At 40.1% G+C, this 26,204-nt stretch overlaps 1 protein-coding gene across 1 annotated transcript in view; it reads left to right on the top strand.

Annotated features, from left to right (window-relative positions):
- LOC121385871 overlaps positions 1–26,204 on the top strand; it is a 39,259-nt gene that overhangs the window by 8,613 nt on the left and 4,442 nt on the right. Inside the window, exons 6-14 of the mRNA XM_041516662.1 lie at positions 9,776–9,784; positions 10,241–10,276; positions 10,864–10,940; positions 13,752–13,820; positions 18,722–18,859; positions 21,958–22,076; positions 23,879–24,083; positions 24,598–24,744; positions 25,708–25,828. Coding sequence (XP_041372596.1) covers positions 9,776–9,784; positions 10,241–10,276; positions 10,864–10,940; positions 13,752–13,820; positions 18,722–18,859; positions 21,958–22,076; positions 23,879–24,083; positions 24,598–24,744; positions 25,708–25,828 — 921 coding nt within the window. The remainder of the gene's footprint in view (positions 1–9,775; positions 9,785–10,240; positions 10,277–10,863; positions 10,941–13,751; positions 13,821–18,721; positions 18,860–21,957; positions 22,077–23,878; positions 24,084–24,597; positions 24,745–25,707; positions 25,829–26,204) is intronic.

Below are 26,204 nucleotides of genomic sequence, written 5' to 3' on the forward strand. Positions count from 1 at the left end.
TCTTCTCACCTAGCATTCCCCATGGTCTACCCTACAGGTCTCACATTGTCTTCTCACCTAGCATTCCCCATGGTCTACCCTACAGGTCTCACATTGTCTTCTCACCTAGCATTCCCCATGGTCTACCCTACAGGTCTCACATTGTCTTCTCACCTAGCATTCCCCATGGCTTACCCTACAGGTCTCACATTGTCTTCTCACCTAGCATTCCCCATGGTCTACCCTACAGGTCTCACATTGTCTTCTCACCTAGCATTCCCCATGGCTTACCCTACAGGTCTCACATTGTCTTCTCACCTAGCATTCCCCATGGTCTACCCTACAGGTCTCACATTGTCTTCTCACCTAGCATTCCCCATGGTCTACCCTACAGGTCTCACATTGTCTTCTCACCTAGCATTCCCCATGGCTTACCCTACAGGTCTCACATTGTCTTCTCACCTAGCATTCCCCATGGTCTACCCTACAGGTCTCACATTGTCTTCTCACCTACAGGTCTCACATTGTCTTCTCACCTAGCATTCCCCATGGTCTACCCTACAGGTCTCACATTGTCTTCTCACCTAGCATTCCCCATGGTCTACCCTACAGGTCTCACATTGTCTTCTCACCTAGCATTCCCCATGGTCTACCCTACAGGTCTCACATTGTCTTCTCACCTACCATTCCCCATGGCTTACCCTACAGGTCTCACATTGTCTTCTCACCTAGCATTCCCCATGGTCTACCCTACAGGTCTCACATTGTCTTCTCACCTAGCATTCCCCATGGTCTACCCTACAGGTCTCACATTGTCTTCTCACCTAGCATTCCCCATGGTCTACCCTACAGGTCTCACATTGTCTTCTCACCTAGCATTCCCCATGGCTTACCCTACAGGTCTCACATTGTCTTCTCACCTAGCATTCCCCATGGTCTACCCTACAGGTCTCACATTGTCTTCTCACCTAGCATTCCCCATGGTCTACCCTACAGGTCTCACATTGTCTTCTCACCTAGCATTCCCCATGGTCTACCCTACAGGTCTCACATTGTCTTCTCACCTAGCATTCCCCATGGTCTACCCTACAGGTCTCACATTGTCTTCTCACCTAGCATTCCCCATGGCTTACCCAGGTACATTGTCTTCTCACCTAGTCTGGCTTACATTGTCTTCTCACCTAGCATTCCCCATGGCTCTACCCTACAGGTCTCACATTGTCTTCTCACCTAGCATTCCCCATGGTCTACCCTACAGGTCTCACATTGTCTTCTCACCTAGCATTCCCCATGGCTTACCCTACAGGTCTCACATTGTCTTCTCACCTAGCATTCCCCATGGCTACCCTACAGGTCTCACATTGTCTTCTCACCTAGCATTCCCCATGGTCTACCCTACAGGTCTCACATTGTCTTCTCACCTAGCATTCCCCATGGTCTACCCTACAGGTCTCACATTGTCTTCTCACCTAGCATTCCCCATGGTCTACCCTACAGGTCTCACATTGTCTTCTCACCTAGCATTCCCCATGGCTTACCCTACAGGTCTCACATTGTCTTCTCACCTAGCATTCCCCATGGCCTACCCTACAGGTCTCACATTGTCTTCTCACCTAGCATTCCCCATGGTCTACCCTACAGGTCTCACATTGTCTTCTCACCTAGCATTCCCCATGGCTTACCCTACAGGTCTCACATTGTCTTCTCACCTAGCATTCCCCATGGCTTACCCTACAGGTCTCACATTGTCTTCTCACCTAGCATTCCCCATGGTCTACCCTACAGGTCTCACATTGTCTTCTCACCTAGCATTCCCCATGGCTTACCCTACAGGTCTCACATTGTCTTCTCACCTAGCATTCCCCATGGTCTACCCTACAGGTCTCACATTGTCTTCTCACCTAGCATTCCCCATGGCTTACCCTACAGGTCTCACATTGTCTTCTCACCTAGCATTCCCCATGGCTTACCCTACAGGTCTCACATTGTCTTCTCACCTAGCATTCCCCATGGCTTACCCTACAGGTCTCACATTGTCTTCTCACCTAGCATTCCCCATGGCTTACCCTACAGGTCTCACATTGTCTTCTCACCTAGCATTCCCCATGGTCTACCCTACAGGTCTCACATTGTCTTCTCACCTAGCATTCCCCATGGCCTACCCTACAGGTCTCACATTGTCTTCTCACCTAGCATTCCCCATGGCCTACCCTACAGGTCTCACATTGTCTTCTCACCTAGCATTCCCCATGGCTTACCCTACAGGTCTCACATTGTCTTCTCACCTAGCATTCCCCATGGCTTACCCTACAGGTCTCACATTGTCTTCTCACCTAGCATTCCCCATGGCCTACCCTACAGGTCTCACATTGTCTTCTCACCTAGCATTCCCCATGGTCTACCCTACAGGTCTCACATTGTCTTCTCACCTAGCATTCCCCATGGCTTACCCTACAGGTCTCACATTGTCTTCTCACCTAGCATTCCCCATGGCCTACCCTACAGGTCTCACATTGTCTTCTCACCTAGCATTCCCCATGGCTTACCCTACAGGTCTCACATTGTCTTCTCACCTAGCATTCCCCATGGTCTACCCTACAGGTCTCACATTGTCTTCTCACCTAGCATTCCCCATGGTCTACCCTACAGGTCTCACATTGTCTTCTCACCTAGCATTCCCCATGGCTTACCCTACAGGTCTCACATTGTCTTCTCACCTAGCATTCCCCATGGCTTACCCTACAGGTCTCACATTGTCTTCTCACCTAGCATTCCCCATGGTCTACCCTACAGGTCTCACATTGTCTTCTCACCTAGCATTCCCCATGGTCTACCCTACAGGTCTCACATTGTCTTCTCACCTAGCATTCCCCATGGCTTACCCTACAGGTCTCACATTGTCTTCTCACCTAGCATTCCCCATGGCTTACCCTACAGGTCTCACATTGTCTTCTCACCTAGCATTCCCCATGGTCTACCCTACAGGTCTCACATTGTCTTCTCACCTAGCATTCCCCATGGTCTACCCTACAGGTCTCACATTGTCTTCTCACCTAGCATTCCCCATGGCCTACCCTACCCTACAGGTCTCACATTGTCTTCTCACCTAGCATTCCCCATGGTCTACCCTACAGGTCTCACATTGTCTTCTCACCTAGCATTCCCCATGGTCTACCCTACAGGTCTCACATTGTCTTCTCACCTAGCATTCCCCATGGCTTACCCTACAGGTCTCACATTGTCTTCTCACCTAGCATTCCCCATGGCTGGCTTACCCTACAGGTCTCACATTGTCTTCTCACCTAGCATTCCCCATGGTCTACCCTACAGGTCTCACATTGTCTTCTCACCTAGCATTCCCCATGGTCTACCCTACAGGTCTCACATTGTCTTCTCACCTAGCATTCCCCATGGTCTACCCTACAGGTCTCACATTGTCTTCTCACCTAGCATTCCCCATGGTCTACCCTACAGGTCTCACATTGTCTTCTCACCTAGCATTCCCCATGGTCTACCCTACAGGTCTCACATTGTCTTCTCACCTAGCATTCCCCATGGCTTACCCTACAGGTCTCACATTGTCTTCTCACCTAGCATTCCCCATGGCTTACCCTACAGGTCTCCATTGTCTTCTCACCTAGCATTCCCCATGGTCTACCCTACAGGTCTCACATTGTCTTCTCACCTAGCATTCCCCATGGCTTACCCTACAGGTCTCACATTGTCTTCTCACCTAGCATTCCCCATGGCTTACCCTACAGGTCTCACATTGTCTTCTCACCTAGCATTCCCCATGGCCTACCCTACAGGTCTCACATTGTCTTCTCACCTAGCATTCCCCATGTCTCACATTGTCTTCTCACCTAGCATTCCCCATGGTCTACCCTACAGGTCTCACATTGTCTTCTCACCTAGCATTCCCCATGGTCTACCCTACAGGTCTCACATTGTCTTCTCACCTAGCATTCCCCATGGCTTACCCTACAGGTCTCACATTGTCTTCTCACCTAGCATTCCCCATGGCTACCCTACAGGTCTCACATTGTCTTCTCACCTAGCATTCCCCATGGCTTACCCTACAGGTCTCACATTGTCTTCTCACCTAGCATTCCCCATGGTCTACCCTACAGGTCTCACATTGTCTTCTCACCTAGCATTCCCCATGGTCTACCCTACAGGTCTCACATTGTCTTCTCACCTAGCATTCCCCATGGCTTACCCTACAGGTCTCACATTGTCTTCTCACCTAGCATTCCCCATGGTCCCTACAGGTCTCACATTGTCTTCTCACAGCATTGTACCCTACAGGTCTCACCTCTCACCTAGCATTCCCCATGGCCTACCCTACAGGTCTCACATTGTCTTCTCACCTAGCATTCCCCATGGCTTACCCTACAGGTCTCACATTGTCTTCTCACCTAGGTCTACCCTCCCCATGGTCTTCTCACCCTACATTCCCCATGGTCTCACAGGTCTCACATTGTCTTCTCACCTAGCATTCCCCATGGCTTACCCTACAGGTCTCACATTGTCTTCTCACCTAGCATTCCCCATGGTCTACCCTACATGTCTCACATTGTCTTCTCACCTAGCATTCCCCATGGCCTACCCTACAGGTCTCACATTGTCTTCTCACCTAGCATTCCCCATGGCTTACCCTACAGGTCTCACATTGTCTTCTCACCTAGCATTCCCCATGGCTCCCTACAGGTCTCACATTGTCTAGCATTCCCCATGGCTTACCCTACAGGTCTCACATTGTCTTCTCACCTAGCATTCCCCATGGCCTACCCTACAGGTCTCACATTGTCTTCTCACCTAGCATTCCCCATGGCTTACCCTACACCCTACAGGTCTCACATTGTCTTCTCACCTAGCATTCCCCATGGGCTTACCCTACAGGTCTCACATTGTCTTCTCACCTAGCATTCCCCATGGCTTACCCTACAGGTCTCACATTGTCTTCTCACCTAGCATTCCCCATGGTCTACCCTACAGGTCTCACATTGTCTTCTCACCTAGCATTCCCCATGGCTTACCCTACAGGTCTCACATTGTCTTCTCACCTAGCATTCCCCATGGCCTACCCTACAGGTCTCACATTGTCTTCTCACCTAGCATTCCCCATGGCCCCCTACAGGTCTCACATTGTCTTCTCACCTAGCATTCCCCATGGCTTACCCTACAGGTCTCACATTGTCTTCTCACCTAGCATTCCCCATGGCTTACCCTACAGGTCTCACATTGTCTTCTCACCTAGCATTCCCCATGGCTTACCCTACAGGTCTCACATTGTCTTCTCACCTAGCATTCCCCATGGCTTACCCTACAGGTCTCACATTGTCTTCTCACATAGCATTCCCCATGGTCTACCCTACAGGTCTCACATTGTCTTCTCACCTAGCATTCCCCATGGCTTACCCTACAGGTCTCACATTGTCTTCTCACCTAGCATTCCCCATGGCTTACCCTACAGGTCTCACATTGTCTTCTCACCTAGCATTCCCCATGGTCTACCCTACAGGTCTCACATTGTCTTCTCACCTAGCATTCCCCATGGCTTACCCTACAGGTCTCACATTGTCTTCTCACCTAGCATTCCCCATGGCTTACCCTACAGGTCTCACATTGTCTTCTCACATTAGCATTCCCCATGGCTTACCCTACAGGTCTCACATTGTCTTCTCACCTAGCATTCCCCATGGCTTACCCTACAGGTCTCACATTGTCTTCTCACCTAGCATTCCCCATGGCTTACCCTACAGGTCTCACATTGTCTTCTCACCTAGCATTCCCCATGGCTTACCCTACAGGTCTCACATTGTCTTCTCACCTAGCATTCCCCATGGCTACCCTACAGGTCTCACATTGTCTTCTCACCTAGCATTCCCCATGGCTTACCCTACAGGTCTCACATTGTCTTCTCACCTAGCATTCCCCATGGTCTACCCTACCCTACAGGTCTCACATTGTCTTCTCACCTAGCATTCCCCATGGCTTACCCTACAGGTCTCACATTGTCTTCTCACCTAGCATTCCCCATGGCTACCCTACAGGTCTCACATTGTCTTCTCACCTAGCATTCCCCATGGCTTACCCTACAGGTCTCACATTGTCTTCTCACCTAGCATTCCCCACCTGGCATTCCCCATGGCTACCCTGGGTCTCACATTGTCTTCTCACAGCATTCCCCATGGTCTACCCTATTCACATTGTCTTCTCACCTAGCATTCCCCATGGCCTACCCTACAGGTCTCACATTGTCTTCTCACCTAGCATTCCCCATGGCTTACCCTACAGGTCTCACATTGTCTTCATCCCCATGGTCTAGGTCTCACATTGTCTTCTCACCCATGGCTACCCTACCCTACCCTACAGGTCTCTCACATTGTCTTACAGGTCTCACATTGTCTTCTAGCATTCCCCATGGCTTACCCTACAGGTCTCACATTGTCTTCTCACCTAGCATTCCCCATGGCTTACCCTACAGGTCTCACATTGTCTTCTCACCTAGCATTCCCCATGGCTTACCCTACAGGTCTCACATTGTCTTCTCACCTAGCATTCCCCATGGCTTACCCTACAGGTCTCACATTGTCTTCTCACCTAGCATTCCCCATGGCTTACCCTACAGGTCTCAATTGTCTTCTCACCTAGCATTCCCCATGGCTTACCCTACAGGTCTCACATTGTCTTCTCACCTAGCATTCCCCATGGCTACCCTACAGGTCTCACATTGTCTTCTCACCTAGCATTCCCCATGGCCTACCCTACAGGTCTCACATTGTCTTCTCACCTAGCATTCCCCATGGCTTACCCTACAGGTCTCACATTGTCTTCTCACCTAGCATTCCCCATGGCTTACCCTACAGGTCTCACATTGTCTTCTCACCTAGCATTCCCCATGGCTCCCTACAGGTCTACCCTCACCTACATTCCCCATGGCCTACCCTCAGGTCTCACATTGTCTTCTCACCTAGCATTCCCCATGGCTTACCCTACAGGTCTCACATTGTCTTCTCACCTAGCATTCCCCATGGCTACCCTACAGGTCTCACATTGTCTTCTCACCTAGCATTCCCCATGGTCTACCCTACAGGTCTCACATTGTCTTCTCACCTAGCATTCCCCATGGCTTACCCTACAGGTCTCACATTGTCTTCTCACCTAGCATTCCCCATGGTCTACCCTACAGGTCTCACATTGTCTTCTCACCTAGCATTCCCCATGGCTTACCCTACAGGTCTCACATTGTCTTCTCACCTAGCATTCCCCATGGCTTACCCTACAGGTCTCACATTGTCTTCTCACCTAGCATTCCCCATGGCTTACCCTACAGGTCTCACATTGTCTTCTCACCTAGCATTCCCCATGGCTTACCCTACAGGTCTCACATTGTCTTCTCACCTAGCATTCCCCATGGCTTACCCTACAGGTCTCACATTGTCTTCTCACCTAGCATTCCCCATGGCTTAGTTTTCGGACCTACGCAGTGTTTCAAGATGTTGAGCTGAAATTTTGTGTACAGCTTTATCAACTACTTTTACAGATCAAGTTTGACTCTCATGGTGATTTTTAATTTTTCACAGTGATGGCCCTTGAAGCTAGGAGATACAAAAATGAGTTCTCTGGACTTTGTTCTCCTACAGTTTCTCAGTATACTGAGCTAAAATTGTATGCATAGCTTTATCATGTACTGTTACAGATCATGTTTGAATTTCATAGTGTTTTACCCATTTTTGGCAGAGTTGTGGGCCTTGAACTTAGGAGATACAGAATTTGGTGAGCATGGTAGAAAAGAAAGAAAGAAATTTTTATTTAACGACGCACTCAACACATTTTATTTACAGTTATATGGCGTCAGACATATGGTTACGGACCACACAGATTTTGAGAGGAAACCCGCTGTCGCCATTACATGGGCTACTCTTCCGATTAGCACCAAGGGATCTTTTATTTGCGTTTCCCACAGGCAGGATAGCACAAACCATGGCCTTTGTTGAACCAGTTATGGATCACTGGTCGGTGCAAGTGGTTTACACCTACCCATTGAGCCTTGCGGAGCACTCACTCAGGGTTTGGAGTCGGTATCTGGATTAAAAATCCCATGCCATCGACTGGGATCCGAACCCAGTACCTACCAGCCTGTAGACCGATGGCCTATCACGACGCCACCGAGGCCGGTAGCCTGGTAGGGGACATGTATTTATTTGGCAATACGATCAGACTACTCGTTAAACAAACATTCCTTTTGTAATTAAACAAAGTCCTGAGGTGTTGTTGAACATTCCTTTCTTTTCCTATTCGTTTAGAGCTGATAAGCAGACCTTCCTAACATAAAGCTGCTGAATACTGTAAAATCCTTTATATCGCGGAATAAAATTTCAAATAAAAATGGGTCAGTTTCACAAACATTTATTTTTGCAAAATCCTTTCCTTCACCCAATAAAAAAAAAAGAAGTTAATTTTGATCTTTATTGTTTAAAAAATACTTACATATTTACTTCCGTTTTTTAAATACATATATTGCTTTCATCACCAGCACTTATGACAGAAAACCATGCTAAACTTATCCTTTTTTATTATTGTGTAATATATTGTCTGTACTTTGATATCGTTTCTTGATATAAAGTTTTAAGTGTCGTATTGTCAGTGTTTCTGCCAGAAAGAAATGCTCAATCTGTGAAATTGTATATTACAATGTGTGTGCTGAATGCAACCACAGTCTATAGGAGGTATAGAAAGAAAATGAGTTGGGTTTAGGGTTAGGGTTAAGAAAATCATACAGTAATGATAAAAAGTCATTAATTTTGTTAAAAGGTCAACTTAAAAAAATTAAATTTGCAAAACAATTTGGGTATGTCAACATACCGATTTTACCCTCTGGCAAAAACCCTGATTGTTACTACTGTAGTCCCATGCACTGATGCAGTGGAAACTCACAAGATCGCGTGTCTGATTGAACGAGACTATATTTAAAAATAAATAAATTTTAATGTCGGCCTTTAATTTCACGTGGAATTTATTTTCACAAATTTTATTAAAACGCGAAAAATGCAAAAATATATTTCACACGAAAATAAAGTATTTTACAGTAACCCTTTCCAGATGACATTGACTGGTTCACTCTAAAGTCTGAACCACATTGTTAAAAATTACAACAAATTACTCTTCTACCTTTAATTACCATTAGAGTGTCCCTACCCTTTGTCCAAACACAGATCGTGAAAAAAATATTACAATGACACAGATTCCACATGCTAGATTATTACCATGTCACCTAAATTGACTGAGCTATCACTAACCAAACATTCTTTTTTTCATAATAGTTGCTAGTTAAACAATGTGCTGAGGTGACATTAAAGTCTTCCTTTCTTTTGTAATTACATGTATATAACTTAATGTCATCTGTGTTATTTTTCAGGATACCCTGGTACCCTGATTCACGGATGCCTGGTACCGATGTTAAACCTTCCTTTCTTCTATTACTGTATAGTGCTGGTGTGTTATTTTTCAGGTTACCATGGTACCTTGACCCATGGATACCCAGTACCGATGTTAAACCTTCCTTTCTTCTATTACTGTATAGTGCTGGTGTGTTATTTTTCAGGTTACCATGGTACCTTGACCCATGGATACCCAGTGCCGATGTTAAACCTTCCTTTCTCGTATTACTGTATAGTGCTGGTGTGTTATTTTTCAGGTTACCATGGTACCTTGACCCATGGATACCCAGTACCGATGTTAAACCTTCCTTTCTTCTATTACTGTATAGTGCTGGTGTGTTATTTTTCAGGTTACCCAGGTACCCTGACCCATGGATACCCAGTACCGATGTTAAACCTTCCTTTCTTCTATTACTATATAGTACTGGTGTGTTATTTTTCAGGTTACCATGGTACCTTGACCCATGGATACCCAGTACCGATGTTAAACCTTCCTTTCTTCTATTACTGTATAGTGCTGGTGTGTTATTTTTCAGGTTACCATGGTACCTTGACCCATGGATACCCAGTACCGATGTTAAACCTTCCTTTCTTCTATTACTGTATAGTGCTGGTGTGTTATTTTTCAGGTTACCATGGTACCTTGACCCATGGATACCCAGTACCGATGTTAAACCTTCCTTTCTTCTATTACTGTATAGTGCTGGTGTGTTATTTTTCAGGTTACCATGGTACCCTGACCCATGGATACCCAGTACCGATGTTAAACCTTCCTTTCTTCTATTACTATATAGTGCTGGTGTTGTATTTTTCAGGTTACCCAGGAACCCTGACCCATGGTTACCTACCTGGTACCGATGTTAAACCTTCCTTTCTTCTATTACTATATAGTACTGGTGTGTTATTTTTCAGGTTACCATGGTACCTTGACCCATGGATACCCAGTACCGATGTTAAACCTTCCTTTCTTCTATTACTGTATAGTGCTGGTGTGTTATTTTTCAGGTTACCATGGTACCGTGACCCATGGATACCTGGTACCAATGTTAAACCTTCCTTTCTTCTATTACTGTATAGTGCTGGTGTGTTATTTTTCAGGTTACCATGGTACCTTGATGGATACCCAGTGCCGATGTTAAACCTTCCTTTCTTCTATTACTATATAGTACTGGTGTTTACAGGTTACCATGGTACCTTGACCCATGGATACCCAGTACCGATGTTAAACCTTCCTTTCTTCTATTACTGTATAGTGCTGGTGTGTTTTTTTCAGGTTAATGGTACCGTGACCCATGGAACATGTTACTGCCTTTCTTCTATTATTAATCTGGTGTGTTATTTTTCAGGTTACCATGGTACCTTGACCCATGGATACCCAGTGCCGATGTTAAACCTTCCTTTCTCTATTACTGTATAGTGCTGGTGTGTTATTTTTCAGGTTACCATGGTACCTTGACCCATGGATACCCAGTACCGATGTTAAACCTTCCTTTCTTCTATTACTGTATAGTGCTGGTGTGTTATTTTTCAGGTTACCATGGTACCTTGACCCATGGATACCCAGTACCGATGTTAAACCTTCCTTTCTTCTATTACTGTATAGTGCTGGTGTGTTATTTTTCAGGTTACATGTACCTAGGCTGTGCATGCGTGCGTGTGACTGTGTGTGTTTGTGTGTGTGGGGTGGGGGTATGGTATGTTTTTTATGATATGGTATGGTTTAGTATGATATGGTATGGGGTATGGTTTATGATATGGTTTAGCATTATATGGTATGGTTTATGATATGTTATGGTTTACTGTAATATTGTATGGTTTATGGTATGGTATGGTTTGATATGGTATGGTTTATGATGTGGTATTGGGTATGGTTTATGATATGGTATTGGGTATGGTTTGATATGATATGGTATTGGGTATGGTTTATGATATGGTATTGGGTATGGTTTATGATATGGTATTGGGTATGGTTTATGATATGGTATTGGGTATGGTTTGATATGATATGGTATTGGGTATGGTTTATGATATGGTATGGGTATGGTTTATGATGTGGTATTGGGTATGGTTTATGATATGTATTGGGTATGGTTTATGATATGTATGGTATTGGGTATGGTTTATGATGTGGTATTGGGTATGGTTTATGATGTGGTATTGGGTATGGTTTGATATGATGTGGTATTGGGTATGGTTTATGATGTGGTATTGGGTATGGTTTATGATGTGGTATTGGGTATGGTTTATGATGTGGTATTGGGTATGGTTTATGATATGGTATTGGGTATGGTTTATGATATGGTATTGGGTATGGTTTATGATGTGGTATTGGGTATGGTTTATGATGTGGTATTGGGTATGGTTTATGATGTGGTATTGGGTATGGTTTTGATATGATTGGGTATGGTATTGGGTATGGTTTTTATGATATGGTATTGGGTATGGTTTATGATGTGGTATTGGGTATGGTTTATGATGTGGTATTGGGTATGGTTTATGATGTGGTATTGGTATGGTTTATGATGTGGTATTGGGTATGGTTTATGATATGGTATGGGTATGGTTTATGATGTGGTATTGGGTATGGTTTATGATGTGGTATTGGGTATGGTTTATGATGTGGTATTGGTATGGTTTATGATGTGGTTTATGATTGGTATTGGGTATGGTTTATGATGTGGTATTGGGTATGGTTTATGATGTATTGGGTATGGTTTATGATATGGTATTGGGTATGGTTTATGATGTGGTATTGGGTATGGTTTATGATGTGGTATTGGGTATGGTTTATGATATGGTATTGGGTATGGTTTGATATGATATGGTATTGGGTATGGTTTATGATATGGTATGGGTATGGTTTATGATGTGGTATTGGGTATGGTTTATGATGTGGTATTGGGTATGGTTTATGATGTGGTATTGGTATGGTTTATGATGTGGTATTGGGTATGGTTTATGATGTGGTATTGGGTATGGTTTATGATGTGGTATTGGGTATGGTTTATGATATGGTATTGGGTATGGTTTATGATATGGTATGGGTATGGTTTATGATGTGGTATTGGGTATGGTTTATGATGTGGTATTGGGTATGGTTTATGATATGGTATTGGGTATGGTTTATGATATGGTATGGGTATGGTTTATGATGTGGTATTGGGTATGGTTTATGATGTGGTATTGGGTATGGTTTATGATATGGTATTGGGTATGGTTTATGATGTGGTATTGGGTATGGTTTATGATATGGTATTGGGTATGGTTTATGATATGGTATTGGGTATGGTTTATGATATGGTATGGGTATGGTTTATGATATGGTATTGGGTATGGTTTATGATATGGTATTGGTATGGTTTATGATATGGTATGGGTATGGTTTATGATATGGTATTGGGTATGGTTTATGATGTGGTATTGGGTATGGTTTATGATATGGTATTGGGTATGGTTTATGATATGGTATGGGTATGGTTTATGATGTGGTATTGGGTATGGTTTATGATGTGGTATTGGGTATGGTTTATGATGTGGTATTGGGTATGGTTTATGATGTGGTATTGGGTATGGTTTATGATATGGTATTGGGTATGGTTTATGATATGGTATGGGTATGGTTTATGATATGGTATTGGGTATGGTTTATGATATGGTATTGGTATGGTTTATGATATGGTATTGGTATGGTTTATGATATGGTATGGGTATGGTTTATGATATGGTATTGGTATGGTTTATGATATGGTATGGGTATGGTTTATGATGTGGTATTGGGTATGGTTTATGATATGGTTTAGTATGATATGGTATGGGTATGGTTTATGATATGGTATGGGTATGGTTTATGATATGGTATTGGGTATGGTTTATGATGTGGTATTGGGTATGGTTTATGATATGGTATGGGTATGGTTTATGATATGGTATTGGGTATGGTTTATGATGTGGTATTGGGTATGGTTTATGATATGGTTTAGTATGATATGGTATGGTGTATGATATGGTTTAGTATGATATGGTATGGTTTATGATATGGTTTAGCATTATATGGTATGGTTTATGATATGGTTTAGTATGATATGGTATGGCTTATGATATGGTATGGTTTACTGTAATATGGTTTGGTTTATGGTTTGGTATAGTTTAATATGATATGGTGTGGTTTATGATGTAGTATGTGTAACCCATTATGACCTTTTAAATGAATACCTAAAATTAATGAATGGGTTACTAAAAAATTGACTTGCAAGAGCGGTGCTCTAACAAAATGGCCGTTCTTGCAGTTATCAAAGGTGTGTGACTGTTGTATTGTTGTGTTTGCAGTACATCTACCCGAGGAATGCGGAAGATAGTGAAGATGATGATATTGAAAGTCAAGTCGAAGATCATCTGGTAGGTTCCCTAATAGTTGTTTTTGTTTAAACTTCTATCAACAGGAATTTAGAGATTTCTACATCATTTCGTTGATACTGTCATTATTGTTTTTGGATACATTTACACTACCCAGTGGTCAAATTAAAGCATGGAAATTTATTTTTAAAATATAAAATAAATAAATAAATGAACATGGAATGATTATAAAATGACCAGTAATGAGATGGAAGTCAAAGGTGAGAAAGGAAAGGGGATAGTGGGATAAAAAAAAAATAAAAAATATATATATATATATATATATATAAATAAAAATACTGGTATTGTGGAGTAATCAGTAGTGATGCACATCAGTATTTGTAAACAGTATTTTATTTTTTTTAAAGTTTTCTGAGATGTCACATTTATCAACAGAACTGTGTGCAAAATAAGCAACATTTTCATAAGAAATACTGCAACATCAGTTCTTTTTCATAAAAAAAAGTCAGTTTTCACTAATACCAACTATAAGTGGCCAGAAATAGTAATTAACAAACAAGGAACAGGTACCAAGTGTGTGACATTGTATGCCTATAGTGGGATCTGTTTAACAACTTGTTTTAGCAAATGAATTCGGTGATAGATATTAATAACAAATAGTCGCCAACACTGGACCAACAATAGTGTTTATTTTATTGCTCTTCGCTTACATGTTTACTGTGATGGTGGGCAAGACTACGTTGATTACTCCAAGATATACCTCAGTATGATTTCATGATCAGCAAAACTATTTGAACCGGGACTCAATGAAAGAGAATCCAGGCTTGAGGAGAATCATAACACTTTTCTCGTTTATCATTTTGGTGTTTGGTCTGATGGGGTAAAGGCCCAAAGTACTGCATGTAGTGTGTGCAGTGTTTCTGGAATAATATATAACATATAGATTTATCCTGCAACCACTGTTTCTATTGACAGATTATGATAACTGATTAAAGCAAAGTCATAAACGTATACTAGCAGATTATCACTTGTCACTTGTTTGATGTCACATGCATAGCTACATTATAAAATTGCTCATTTGACCTCTAGGTCATCGTACAATGTAGCTGAAATAACAGAAATAATAGCTTTTCCCTTTAATTGTTTTGGACTGCAGGTTAAACATAATAACTACTTAATGATATGAGCTTTATCCTGTTCAGGCCGAATGGGAAATTCTGTGAGACTTGCAGAGCAGAATTTCCCATTCTAACCTTCACAGGATAAAGCCAATATCGTACATCTTTAACTAGTTATTGTCTCATAATAATAATAGCTGTTTGAGTGTTAACATGTTTGTGGTTTGTTTGTGTCTGCTCTGGTTCAGGGCCTCACTCCACAGAAGAATTGTAGCTAAAGTTTGTCGTAGTCATTTACGGCGAGTTCTACAACTGGCATACGTAAACGTCACAGCTATTCCATAAAGCAACTCTACGGTAATTGTGAGTGTCCCTTTAACAATTAAAGTCTTCTGTGTGAAGAAGTTAAATACTAGTTTGTTATCGACTATTCGGAACATCTGAAGTGTATTTAAGTATTGTCTGTTATTTCTCTTATGTATGAACAAAAGAAATTCACACGCAAACTGTGAATAACTGACAATACTTATAATTAAACAATTCACACGCAAACTGTGAATAACTGACAATACTTATAATTAAACAATTCACACGCAAACTGTGAATAACTGACAATACTTATAATTAAATTTGTAACATACCTAGAAATAATAACGCTAAAAGGTCATATTTTATTTGAATTAAATTTTGCTTCATAAACAATAACGCTCAACAAGACAAACTACCAATATAAAGTGACATCATCAGACATGGCGTTCCCTGACAACTTTATTTTTACATTCATCGAGAAATGAAGAAACTCACATTGCTTCGTCTGTACCAATGAGGTGACATTAAATTGTACTGAATGTAATGGTAATTTAATCATTGTTTGGCGTCACAAATTCACAAGCAGGGAACATTTTGTTCAGTATCACATGACCAATAGCCACACAAGTTCCAGAGATCACTACACAATTCTGTAACATTAAATACTAATTGCTAATCCATTTTCAAACTGATAGCAAATGTTGGTAATTGAAATTTTGAAAACAAAATGTTGCTTAATAAGTGACATTGCCAGCTGATTTCCTGAGCAATAACTTCTGACTGTATAATCCAGGAGTTATCTTCTCCACTTCCATGTGATAGTCGTATGGCCTCAAATGTTTTTCATTGCACTCCCAACAGTAAAAGGTATGTGAATATTAGATCCATTTTAACACAAATGAAAGTTAAAGTTTATGTTGTTTAACGACACCACTAGAGCACATTGATTTATTAATCATCGTCTATTGGGTGTAAACATTTGGTAATTTTGATGTGTATAGTCTAGATTGCCGCTACATATTTCCATTAGTAGCAAGGGATCTTTTATATGCACTATCCCATAGACAGGATAGCACATACCACAACGTTTTTGTGGTGCTCTGGCTGGTACAAGAAATAACTCTTGGGCCCACCGATGAGGATTGATCCTAGACTGACAATGCTTCAGGCGAGCACTTTACCACTGGGCTACGTCCCGCCATCTAACACAAATGAGTTCATACTCTTGTTAGAAAACCATCAAATCATCATCTGTCATGTGACATTTATCTTAATGACTTACTACTGTGAATGACCTATTAGTGATGTTTCCATGACTGAATATAATCGGAAACTGAGTCATTGAACTTTACTGATGCGATGATCAATGATAAAAATTCACAATCGATTGTGTGGGAAAATGTTAACTGTAACTGTTCCTCCAGGTTAGATGATGGAATTGAAGTAAATGTTAACGGCTGGCGTTTATAGTAAATAGTTATTAAAGGTAAAGTTAGTAATTTATAGGTTATTATACCAGTTAACCAGACAATAGCTGCATGGTCCTTATAATTCAAAACCTTCTTCTGTTCATATAATTCTGATTGACTGTAATCGAAAGATGATCGGTTCATGCAAACTGATTATATCTGATCATCCATGATGAAATTCTAACCGATTCACACTAGGAATTATCGTAAATTTTAACCATAATTTACTATATTAAACTTCATTTGTATGTCACATCGTAGGGTTGCAATAGCAAATATTTACCACAATAATAGAGCTGACTTAAGTTCAATGATTGGACGAGAACTGGTGATTTCAGCTTGGCATGGCTGTAGACCTAGTGGAGCTAAGATCATTTTGTGGAACTGGGGCCCTGGGCCATGTTTTACAAAGCAATCTTAACACTAAGATCACCGTAAGTGCATAACTACCTCATGCACGTAAGGTGATCTTAGTGAAAGGATCGCTTGGTGAAATGGGGTCCTGGTGTATTAATAAGATGTGTTTGCTATATTTGTATTTTAATTGTTGGAAAACTAACTACACAACAATTAGTTAAGTAATTTTATTGCTGATTCACCCAGAATTTGATCTACTAAAGGCAGATTCACACTGATTAATTTAGTTGACTTAAAATATGTACATTTTGTATATGCTCCTCTTTGGTTATAACACTGTAAGTCATTTTACAAACATTTTAAACATCCAGCTTCGTAATTAAAGTAAAAATCAACCATGTTTTTTTTCTGATTTATGACTGCACTTATTTAAAATACATACAAAAATATTGATATTAAGTGTAGGATAACGACTAAGTAGTTGATAGCTTGAAGGTTCTCTAGCCCTGTTCTGTGTATATGTTAAAGTACGGATAGAGTGATCTTAGTATCATAAACTATCAATTTCAGAATTTCAGATGACTAGATATAAGGTTGTTAAGTACTGTGTCCAATATACAGACACTTGGTTTCTTAAATCTGATGCCCTGCACATTTTCCTAAATTTGACAGTACAGATCTTTAAGTTGATCCATTTCGAACTTACTTATAACATTAAACTGATCTCTTGTATAACCAGTACAAATGCTATTGCAAGAAACGGGACACACTTCTCTGAAACTGTGTGGTGTCAGAGTTCTTCTTGCAACATTATATTTCGTACTAGTAGGAAATATTTAAGTTTAATGTTTGGAGTTGATCCATTTCAAACTTACTTTTACATTAAACTGATCTCTTGTTTTACCAGTACAAATGCTATCAGAAGGAATAGGACACTCTTCTCAGAAACATTATATTTTGTACTAGTTGGAAATATTTAAGTTTAATGTTTGGAGTGAACTCCAATTTAGTAAAATTAAAAGTCACTATGTCGAGTCGAGAATATTCAGAACTGCATTACAAGTTATTTTAATCTAATTAAACCTAACATTTAAGTGGTTTCGAGGTGAAATGTTTTGACATCAACATGTTTGTATTTAATTTAGGCATGACTATTTTGGACTTACGTATTTAACTTGGACTTGCAACATTTATCGCCTTACCTTTGGTGCAATCTAAAGCCCTGTACTTCCTGATATAATACACATCAGACACTTATAGATACATCGACATGCTAGTCATTAAGAACATGATATACAAACATGATTTTTAAACTATGTACTTTACTATTTGCAGCAATGGTTTATGCCAGGCCCGTAGCAGGGTGGGTGGGCCCCCCCCCCCCCCCCAATAATTTTTGATAACCTTTACATCTTGACTGAATGTAAAAGTTGTAGCGAGATTAACGGTTCGAGATTAACGGTGAGAGTTACAGTAACGGGCAAATAACCTTTGAATCATGCCCACGGACTCCCCAAATAACTTTTGACTTCGGCGCTCGTTCAACTGTCCCCCCCCCCCCCCCCCCCCAATAATTTCCACCATGCTACGGGCCTGTATACATAAACAAACACCAAGACAAAAATAACCAGAATTATGAGTTTTTATTTGATTGATGTGTGTTATCAGGAGCACAATTGTGTTGTTTCAGATTAAAGTGGCTCTCGATCATTATAATAAACACCCACTTTTTGCCAGCGATTTTGTTTCTGATTTCATCACCGATTTCCTAGAAGAGGAGTTAATTCCCGATATTCTGATTGATGCGCTAACTGAGGCTGACAAATCGGTGTGTTGTAACTCCAACCCTATTTATAAGAGAACCATTTTAGTTTAGAACCTAGCTTTGGCTTTTTTTCCTAATGCAATGCATGTGATTATAGAACTAATACCTTTTCTCCATTTCATTTTAAGATTACGTTTTTGTTACATGTGATTATAGAACTAATACCTTTTCTCCATTTGATTTTAAAATTATGTTTTTGTTTTACTCGTATTTCATTTAGGTCACCTAGCCTAAGGGTCAAGTGACCTATTGCAATCTGTTTTCATCCCGTCATCGTTTGTTGTGCATAACAAATTTCCCGTTTTTGACTTCTCCCTCAAACTTACTTCACCATAATATTGTGGTACATACATTTAGAAACAAACTTGTTTATTTGGTCCTATGGGGTCCAAAAGGGAAGATTAAACTAATTTAATAGTCTTCATATATTTAAAGGTCAACAGATAGTTTATCTAATTTGTTAATGTCATTAATGTTAGATGCGCATGGTTCAAAAGGGGGAAATTAAGCCAGTTTAAAAAACAAACAATTGTCTACATCCAGAAACGTTACAACCAAATAGTTTTTGTATATGTAAAAGTCATTACATTGTTTATCAAAGTTGTGAATTTCAACTGATGTTGGATTCCAGGTTTGTGCCTGTTGAGGGATATAGTTTACTGTACTACTAGAGTTACAAATGTATACAGAGAAATCACATTTAAATTGTCATTCCTGTACAACTACTAGTCTAAGACCATATTTCCAACAAATTTTGTGGGAAGCTTCCCACTGAGAAACAAACTTACGAATTTGGTCATTCTATAACTCCTCAGGAAATTGTGTATTATGTGCCCCATCAGTATGCGGGGCGAGACATAGCCAAGTGATAAAGTGTTCGCTTGATGTGCGGTCGGTCTGAGATCGATCCCCGTCGGTGGACCCATTGGACTATTTCTCATACCAGCCAGTGCTCCACAACTGGTGTAACAAAGGCCATGGTATGTACTATCCTGTCTGTGGGATGGTGTATATAAAAAATTCCTTGCTGCTAATCGAAAAGAGTAGCCCATGAAGTGGCGACAGCAGGTTTCCTCTCTCTATATCTGTGTGGTCCTTAACCATATGTCTGACGCCATATATCCGTAAATAAAATGTGTTGAGTGCCTTGTTAAGTAAAACATTTCCTTCCTTCCTTCCCATAAATATGCAGGAATCTATTTAAACATTTTTGCCATGGTCCCATGGCTGTTGGGATTGGGAAGATTAGCGCGATTTAAGTCATAAGTGGTAATTTTGGGGGGCCAATTTAAGTTATGCGTCTGTAATATTAAAGAATATAATTAATTTACTTTGTTAAAATAATTTATTACAATAGACATAATTACCAAAATATTAATAGTTTATCACCAGATAGTAAATTTATAGTCTTGAAATTGGGAATATGTAGTGGCATTGGCATTTGGGAAAGGGCTGCTGATTTGTACCGTATAATGCCTGGACAAACCCCTAATATAGTAAGTGGGGGTCAACAATTTGCTCAGGTGACTGTTTAGGCCCACGGGCCTCTTGTTTTCAGTTCATTTTATTTGAATTTTGCTTGTTAATTGTTTCAAATGTAAATAGGTACTAATAGTGGTGCTTCCCTGACTAACCCATTTAAAATTGTTCTTTTAGATTTTTAGTTTTCTTGATTTTTGTTTTGTTTTTATTTGTTATTGTTTTTGTTTGTTTTTTGTTATATATTTGAAATGTATGTACATGTATGTCACGTCTTTGTAATAAGCTTTTAAAAAATGTATTTCAAATTTGTAAATTTTACTTTTGTTTTTTCTTTATTTGACTTATTCTTGTTAATTATTTGAAATATATATATATATATATATATTAAGGTAAGTAAATAAATATTTAAAAACACCTCTTTGATTGCATTTTCTCTGAAGTTACATATACATGTATATGTGTAGCAAGTAAGGACAGAAATGTTGGTTTAGTCAGTTGGAATAAGATATTGAACTAATGCAGGGCCAGCTCTGACACGTACTCGACACATTTTGATAGAAAATAACTAGGATTCTGCAACTTTTGAAGTTTACTATTGGATAATTTGGCGAAATGTTCTGCTTGCCTAGAGCTAGCCCTGTAATGTGTTGTCATTTGTAGCACACAGTTTAACATAACAGAGACAAAATATATATACGTGCTGGGGCCGGTGGTTCAAACATTAAGTCAGCTTAACCAGTGGTTAACAGAATGTTTCAAAACCAAGGACTGAAGCAGTACAAATAACCATTGAAGACATCATGCTGAGACTTGACTTAGAACAAACAAAGATATCCACACATAATAAAATCCAAAGTTTATTTTGTCTCTGTCCAAAAATAATTGAAAGGAAAATGGTTAATTTAACCTGTGCTTTGAACCAGGTCCAGGATCCCATATCAGTAATGAGCGACCTCACAGGTCGATTATTAATCAGTTATAACTGTTTTTGTTCCACTTAAGTGGAAGTCACCATAGCGAACCCAACATTTTCTTGTTCAAATGCTATGTAAAAACTTGAAGATACATGTATACTTTATACAACTTTCCAGTTTTATATACTAAGTTACTTAGCTTGCAATAGCTTTCCTGTATGTACAAATATTGTTGATTCATTTTAATATGAAATTGCATTAGCAGTTTTGATATTATGTAAGAACATTTTTATATAATTTAAATATTTTTAAATGATGAAATAATAAAAATACAAGTTTGACATTATATGAGAATATTTTAAAAGTTACTTTAAATAGTTTTCTTATTATTAATTACAAATATCTTTAATCATCGAATATAACAACCACATTTTGACATTAAACAAAAATATTTTGATCTCATTTTCATATTTTTACTACAAAGTAAATGTTTGGGTTTTTAAAAAATAAAGCTACAAGGCCACTCGTACTATATACTGACATCTTTACTACAAAATATATGTTCTGTTGTTTTATATAGCCACAAAACCACCTGTGCTATATCACAACATCTGTACTACAAAATAAATGTTTTATTGTTTTATAGAGACATTTATATATCCCAACATCTTTACTTCAAAGTAAATGTTCTGTTGTTTTTTAAAGCCACAGGACCACCCATATTACATACCGACTCTGTATGTGTGTGAAGAATTCCTCGGAGATGAAATTGAAAGTATGGTGCGGGATGTCATACGAGAGTCCATGAATGAAGTCGTCGATGAGTAAGTAGACATCTTTTTTTTCATTGGGTTTTTTTTCATTGTTTTTGCTTTTATTATTATTATATATATATATATATATATATATATATATTACAGAATTGACTGCAGAGAATTATGGGTAAACTTAGTGTGTTGAATGTGTACACATAAAACAGTGATGTCACTAGTTAGTGTGACACACTCTCAAGATTCCTCCCTAAAATACTTCTTTTTTTTTACTAGTAAATGGAATTGCATGTATTTGGTTGTAATTTTTTATAAGCATCTAGCTGATGGTATAAACTTTTATGTTTCAAAGCAAAAATTAAGAAGAATTTTTTAAAAGGGAAAATAGTTTTCATTATTGCAACTTTGACATTTAAATGTGGAGGTGTTGTTTTGAAAAGTGTTAATGTTTTCAGCTATCTGACGGAGGAGTTACTGAGGCGTGACATTTAAATGTGGAGGTGTTCTTTTGAAAGTGTTAATGTTTGCAGCTATCTGACGGAGGAGTTACTGAGGCGTGACATTTAAATGTGGAGGTGTTGTTTTGAAAGTGTTAATGTTTGCAGCTATCTGACGGAGGAGTTACTGAGGCGTGACATTTAAATGTGGAGGTGTTGTTTTGAAAGTGTTAATGTTTGCAGCTATCTGACGGAGGAGTTACTGAGGCGTGACCCACTGGAGGATTGGCTTACTCAGCTGGTGGACGACGCCGTGTCCGAGAGTTGTCGCGAGATAGTCCGCGAGTCTGTTACGGACCTGGCTCAGGAATACCTCGACGACCAGCTAGTGTTAAATATCTACAGTGACCTGGTCGCCGACTATATACAGAGTATTGGTGATGATCTAGTGAGTGTCTATTGTAAGGGAGTAACTGAACTGATTATGGGGGAGGGTGTGATCAGCTAGTATTTAATATCTACAGTGACCTGGTCGCCGACTATATACAGAGTATTGGTGATGATCTAGTGAGTGTCTGTTGTAAGGGAGTAACTGAAAGTGATTATGGGGGAGGGTGTGATCAGCTAGTATTTAATATCTACAGTGACCTGGTTCTGCCGACTATATACCAGAGTATTGGTGATGATCTAGTGAGTGTCTATTGTAAGGGAGTAACTGAACTGATTATGGGGGAGGGTGTGATCAGCTAGTGTTTAATATCTACAGTGACCTGGTTGCCGACTATATACAGAGTATTGGTGATGATCTAGTGAGTGTCTATTGTAAGGGAGTAACTGAACTGATTATGGGGGAGGAGTGTGATCAGCTAGTGTTTAATATCTACAGTGACCTGGTTTTTGCCGACTATATACAGAGTATTGGTGATGATCTAGTGAGTGTCTGTTGTAAGGGAGTAACTGAACTGATTATGGGGGAGGGTGTGATCAGCTAGTATTTAATATCTACAGTGACCTGGTCACCGACTATATACAGATGTCACTAGTTAGTGTGACACACTCTCAAGATTCCTCCCTAAAATACTTCTTTTTTTTTACTAGTAAATGGAATTGCATGTATTTGGTTGTAATTTTTTATAAGCATCTAGCTGATGGTATAAACTTTTATGTTTCAAAGCAAAAATTAAGAAATATTTTTGGCGGGAACCGCCATTATTGCAACTTTGACATTTAAATGTGGAGGTGTTGTTTTGAAAGTGTTAATGTTTGCAGCTATCTGACGGAGGAGTTACTGAGGCGTGACATTTAAATGTGGAGGTGTTCTTTTGAAAGTGTTAATGTTTGCAGCTATCTGACGGAGGAGTTACTGAGGCGTGACATTTAAATGTGGAGGTGTTCTTTTGAAAGTGTTAATGTTTGCAGCTATCTGACGGAGGAGTTACTGAGGCGTGACCCACTGGAGGATTGGCTTACTCAGCTGGTGGACGACGCTGTGTCCGAGAGTTGTCGCGAGATAGTCCGCGAGTCTGTTATGGACCTGGCTCAGGAATACCTCGACGACCAGCTAGTGTTAAATATCTACAGTGACCTGGTCGCCGACTATATACAGAGTATTGGTGATGATCTAGTGAGTGTCTGTTGTAAGGGAGTAACTGAACTGATTATGGGGGAGGGTGTGATCAGCTAGTATTTAATATCTACAGTGACCTGGTCGCCGACTATATACAGAGTATTGGTGATGATCTAGTGAGTGTCTGTTGTAAGGGAGTAACTGAACTGATTATGGGGGAGGGTGTGATCAGCTAGTATTTAATATCTACAGTGACCTGGTTGCCGACTATATACAGAGTATTGGTGATGATCTGGATAAACCAGTGACAGATCTATGGTGTTTCTTATGGATCTCATGAACCCTTCTAGACCCTCCCCCTCTAGACATCTCCCCATCTGTAAACTATTCAGTAGGGAATGTTTAAACCAATGTTACAATACTACATGTAGTGTCATAGCATCATAGGCATTTCCAGGATATTGTAATTTGTAATTTTATGTTAAATAATTGGTCTCTGTTTGATGTGTGAATAAATTATGTTAATGTATACATAAATTATGTTAATGTGTACATAAATTATGTTAACCAGCTGGAGGACTGTATGTTTGACATGGCCGCTGAAGACTTTCTCGAGGAGCACGTCATAGGACCGGAGGTGGATGAGGAATCATTCGGGGTGGCCACAGATGTCATCAAACATTTCGACAACAAGGTCACTCAACAACAACTGAAGGCCGTGAGTAAAACTCTTACCAGACTGGGGGGTGGGGGTGGGGGGAGGGACATAGCCCAGTGGTAAAGCGCTCGCTTGATGCACAGTCTGTTTAGGATCGATCCCTGTCAGTGGCCCCATTGGGCTCTTTCTCGTTCCAGCCAGTGCTCCACAACTGTTGTAACAAAGGCCATGGTATGTACTATCCTGTCTGTGGGATGGTGCATATAAAAGATCCCTTGCTGCTAATCGAAAAGAGTAGCCCATGAAGTAGCGACAGCGGGTTTCCTCTCTCATATCTGTGTGGTCCGTAACCATATGTCTGACGCCATATAACTGTAAATAAAATGTGTTGAGTGTGTCATTAAATAAACCATTTTAAACTTCCTAACAGACTGAGTTCACTGATTAGGTCAGGTCATAGGGGTGACTCTCACCGGCTCCTTCGTCCAGGACAGGAAGGGGGGGGGGGGGGGAGTGCTATTGAATTTGCAGATGTCCCATGCGATTAAAGCCAAATAGAAATTATAGAAAATATCTTGGGAGTTAATTTGGACTAAACAATTTGTTACTTTTATGTGACACAACAGAAAGCACCATACCTCCCATTTGCTGTCATTACTTGTTATAACAGCTTAAAGGGACAATCATGTCTAATATGAGCCTTATGTGTTGGAAAGATGTATGACCACCAACATATATTGACACTTTAAGAAAGAAAAAACTTATAATTTTAGAATTAATAAAAATTTGATTATTCATGAAAATGAACAAAAGTGTACAAAAACGTTCATGATTACAAGCTGACTGCAAAGAAAATTGAATTATAAAATTAACATAAATTATGTTTAAAAATAATTAATGTTAAATATTAATTTAACTTTTAATTGTCACATTTTATTAGGGTTTGGTGGAGAGAAGTCTCACAAAGTCTCTTTTTAAATATAATTTAACTTCTTTTTTTCCTTCTTTTTTCTTTTTTGTCAGATCCGCCATCAAGCAGGTGATAAGCTTGTTGACTCATTCTGTTTAGAGTACTTGCTCTCGCTGGTGTCTCGGCAAGGCAGAGTGTGGACGGAAAGTGACTTCGCCAGTAAATATCTCGACGGTAAGACCACCAATGTTCGTGAAATGTTGTAGGGTGCATTTGAAACCCAATGCCTGAGTCTAAATTGGCTTCAGAAGTGTAACACACATTTATAGTGATGTAGTCTTTAAAGTGTAGTTGTTTTTTGGGGGGGTGGTTTTTTTTTTTTTTTTTTTTTTTTTTTTTTCTGTCTATCCCACTGCCCCCTTTCATTTCTCTCCTTTAAATTACATCTCATTTCTTCCTGATCTGGCAACTCTTCCTATCTTTCAACTTCTTTCGCTGTCCACCTCCACATCCCAGTCCTTGTCTCTCCAACTGCGACAGGTGCTTGTCTCTTCTGACTATCTGTGCCACACACCTGCCATTCCCCATCAGCTTTTAGCTGTGGGCTTAG

Source organism: Gigantopelta aegis, chromosome 12, assembly GCF_016097555.1.
Source record: "Gigantopelta aegis isolate Gae_Host chromosome 12, Gae_host_genome, whole genome shotgun sequence".
Lineage (NCBI taxonomy): Eukaryota > Metazoa > Mollusca > Gastropoda > Neomphalida > Peltospiridae > Gigantopelta > Gigantopelta aegis.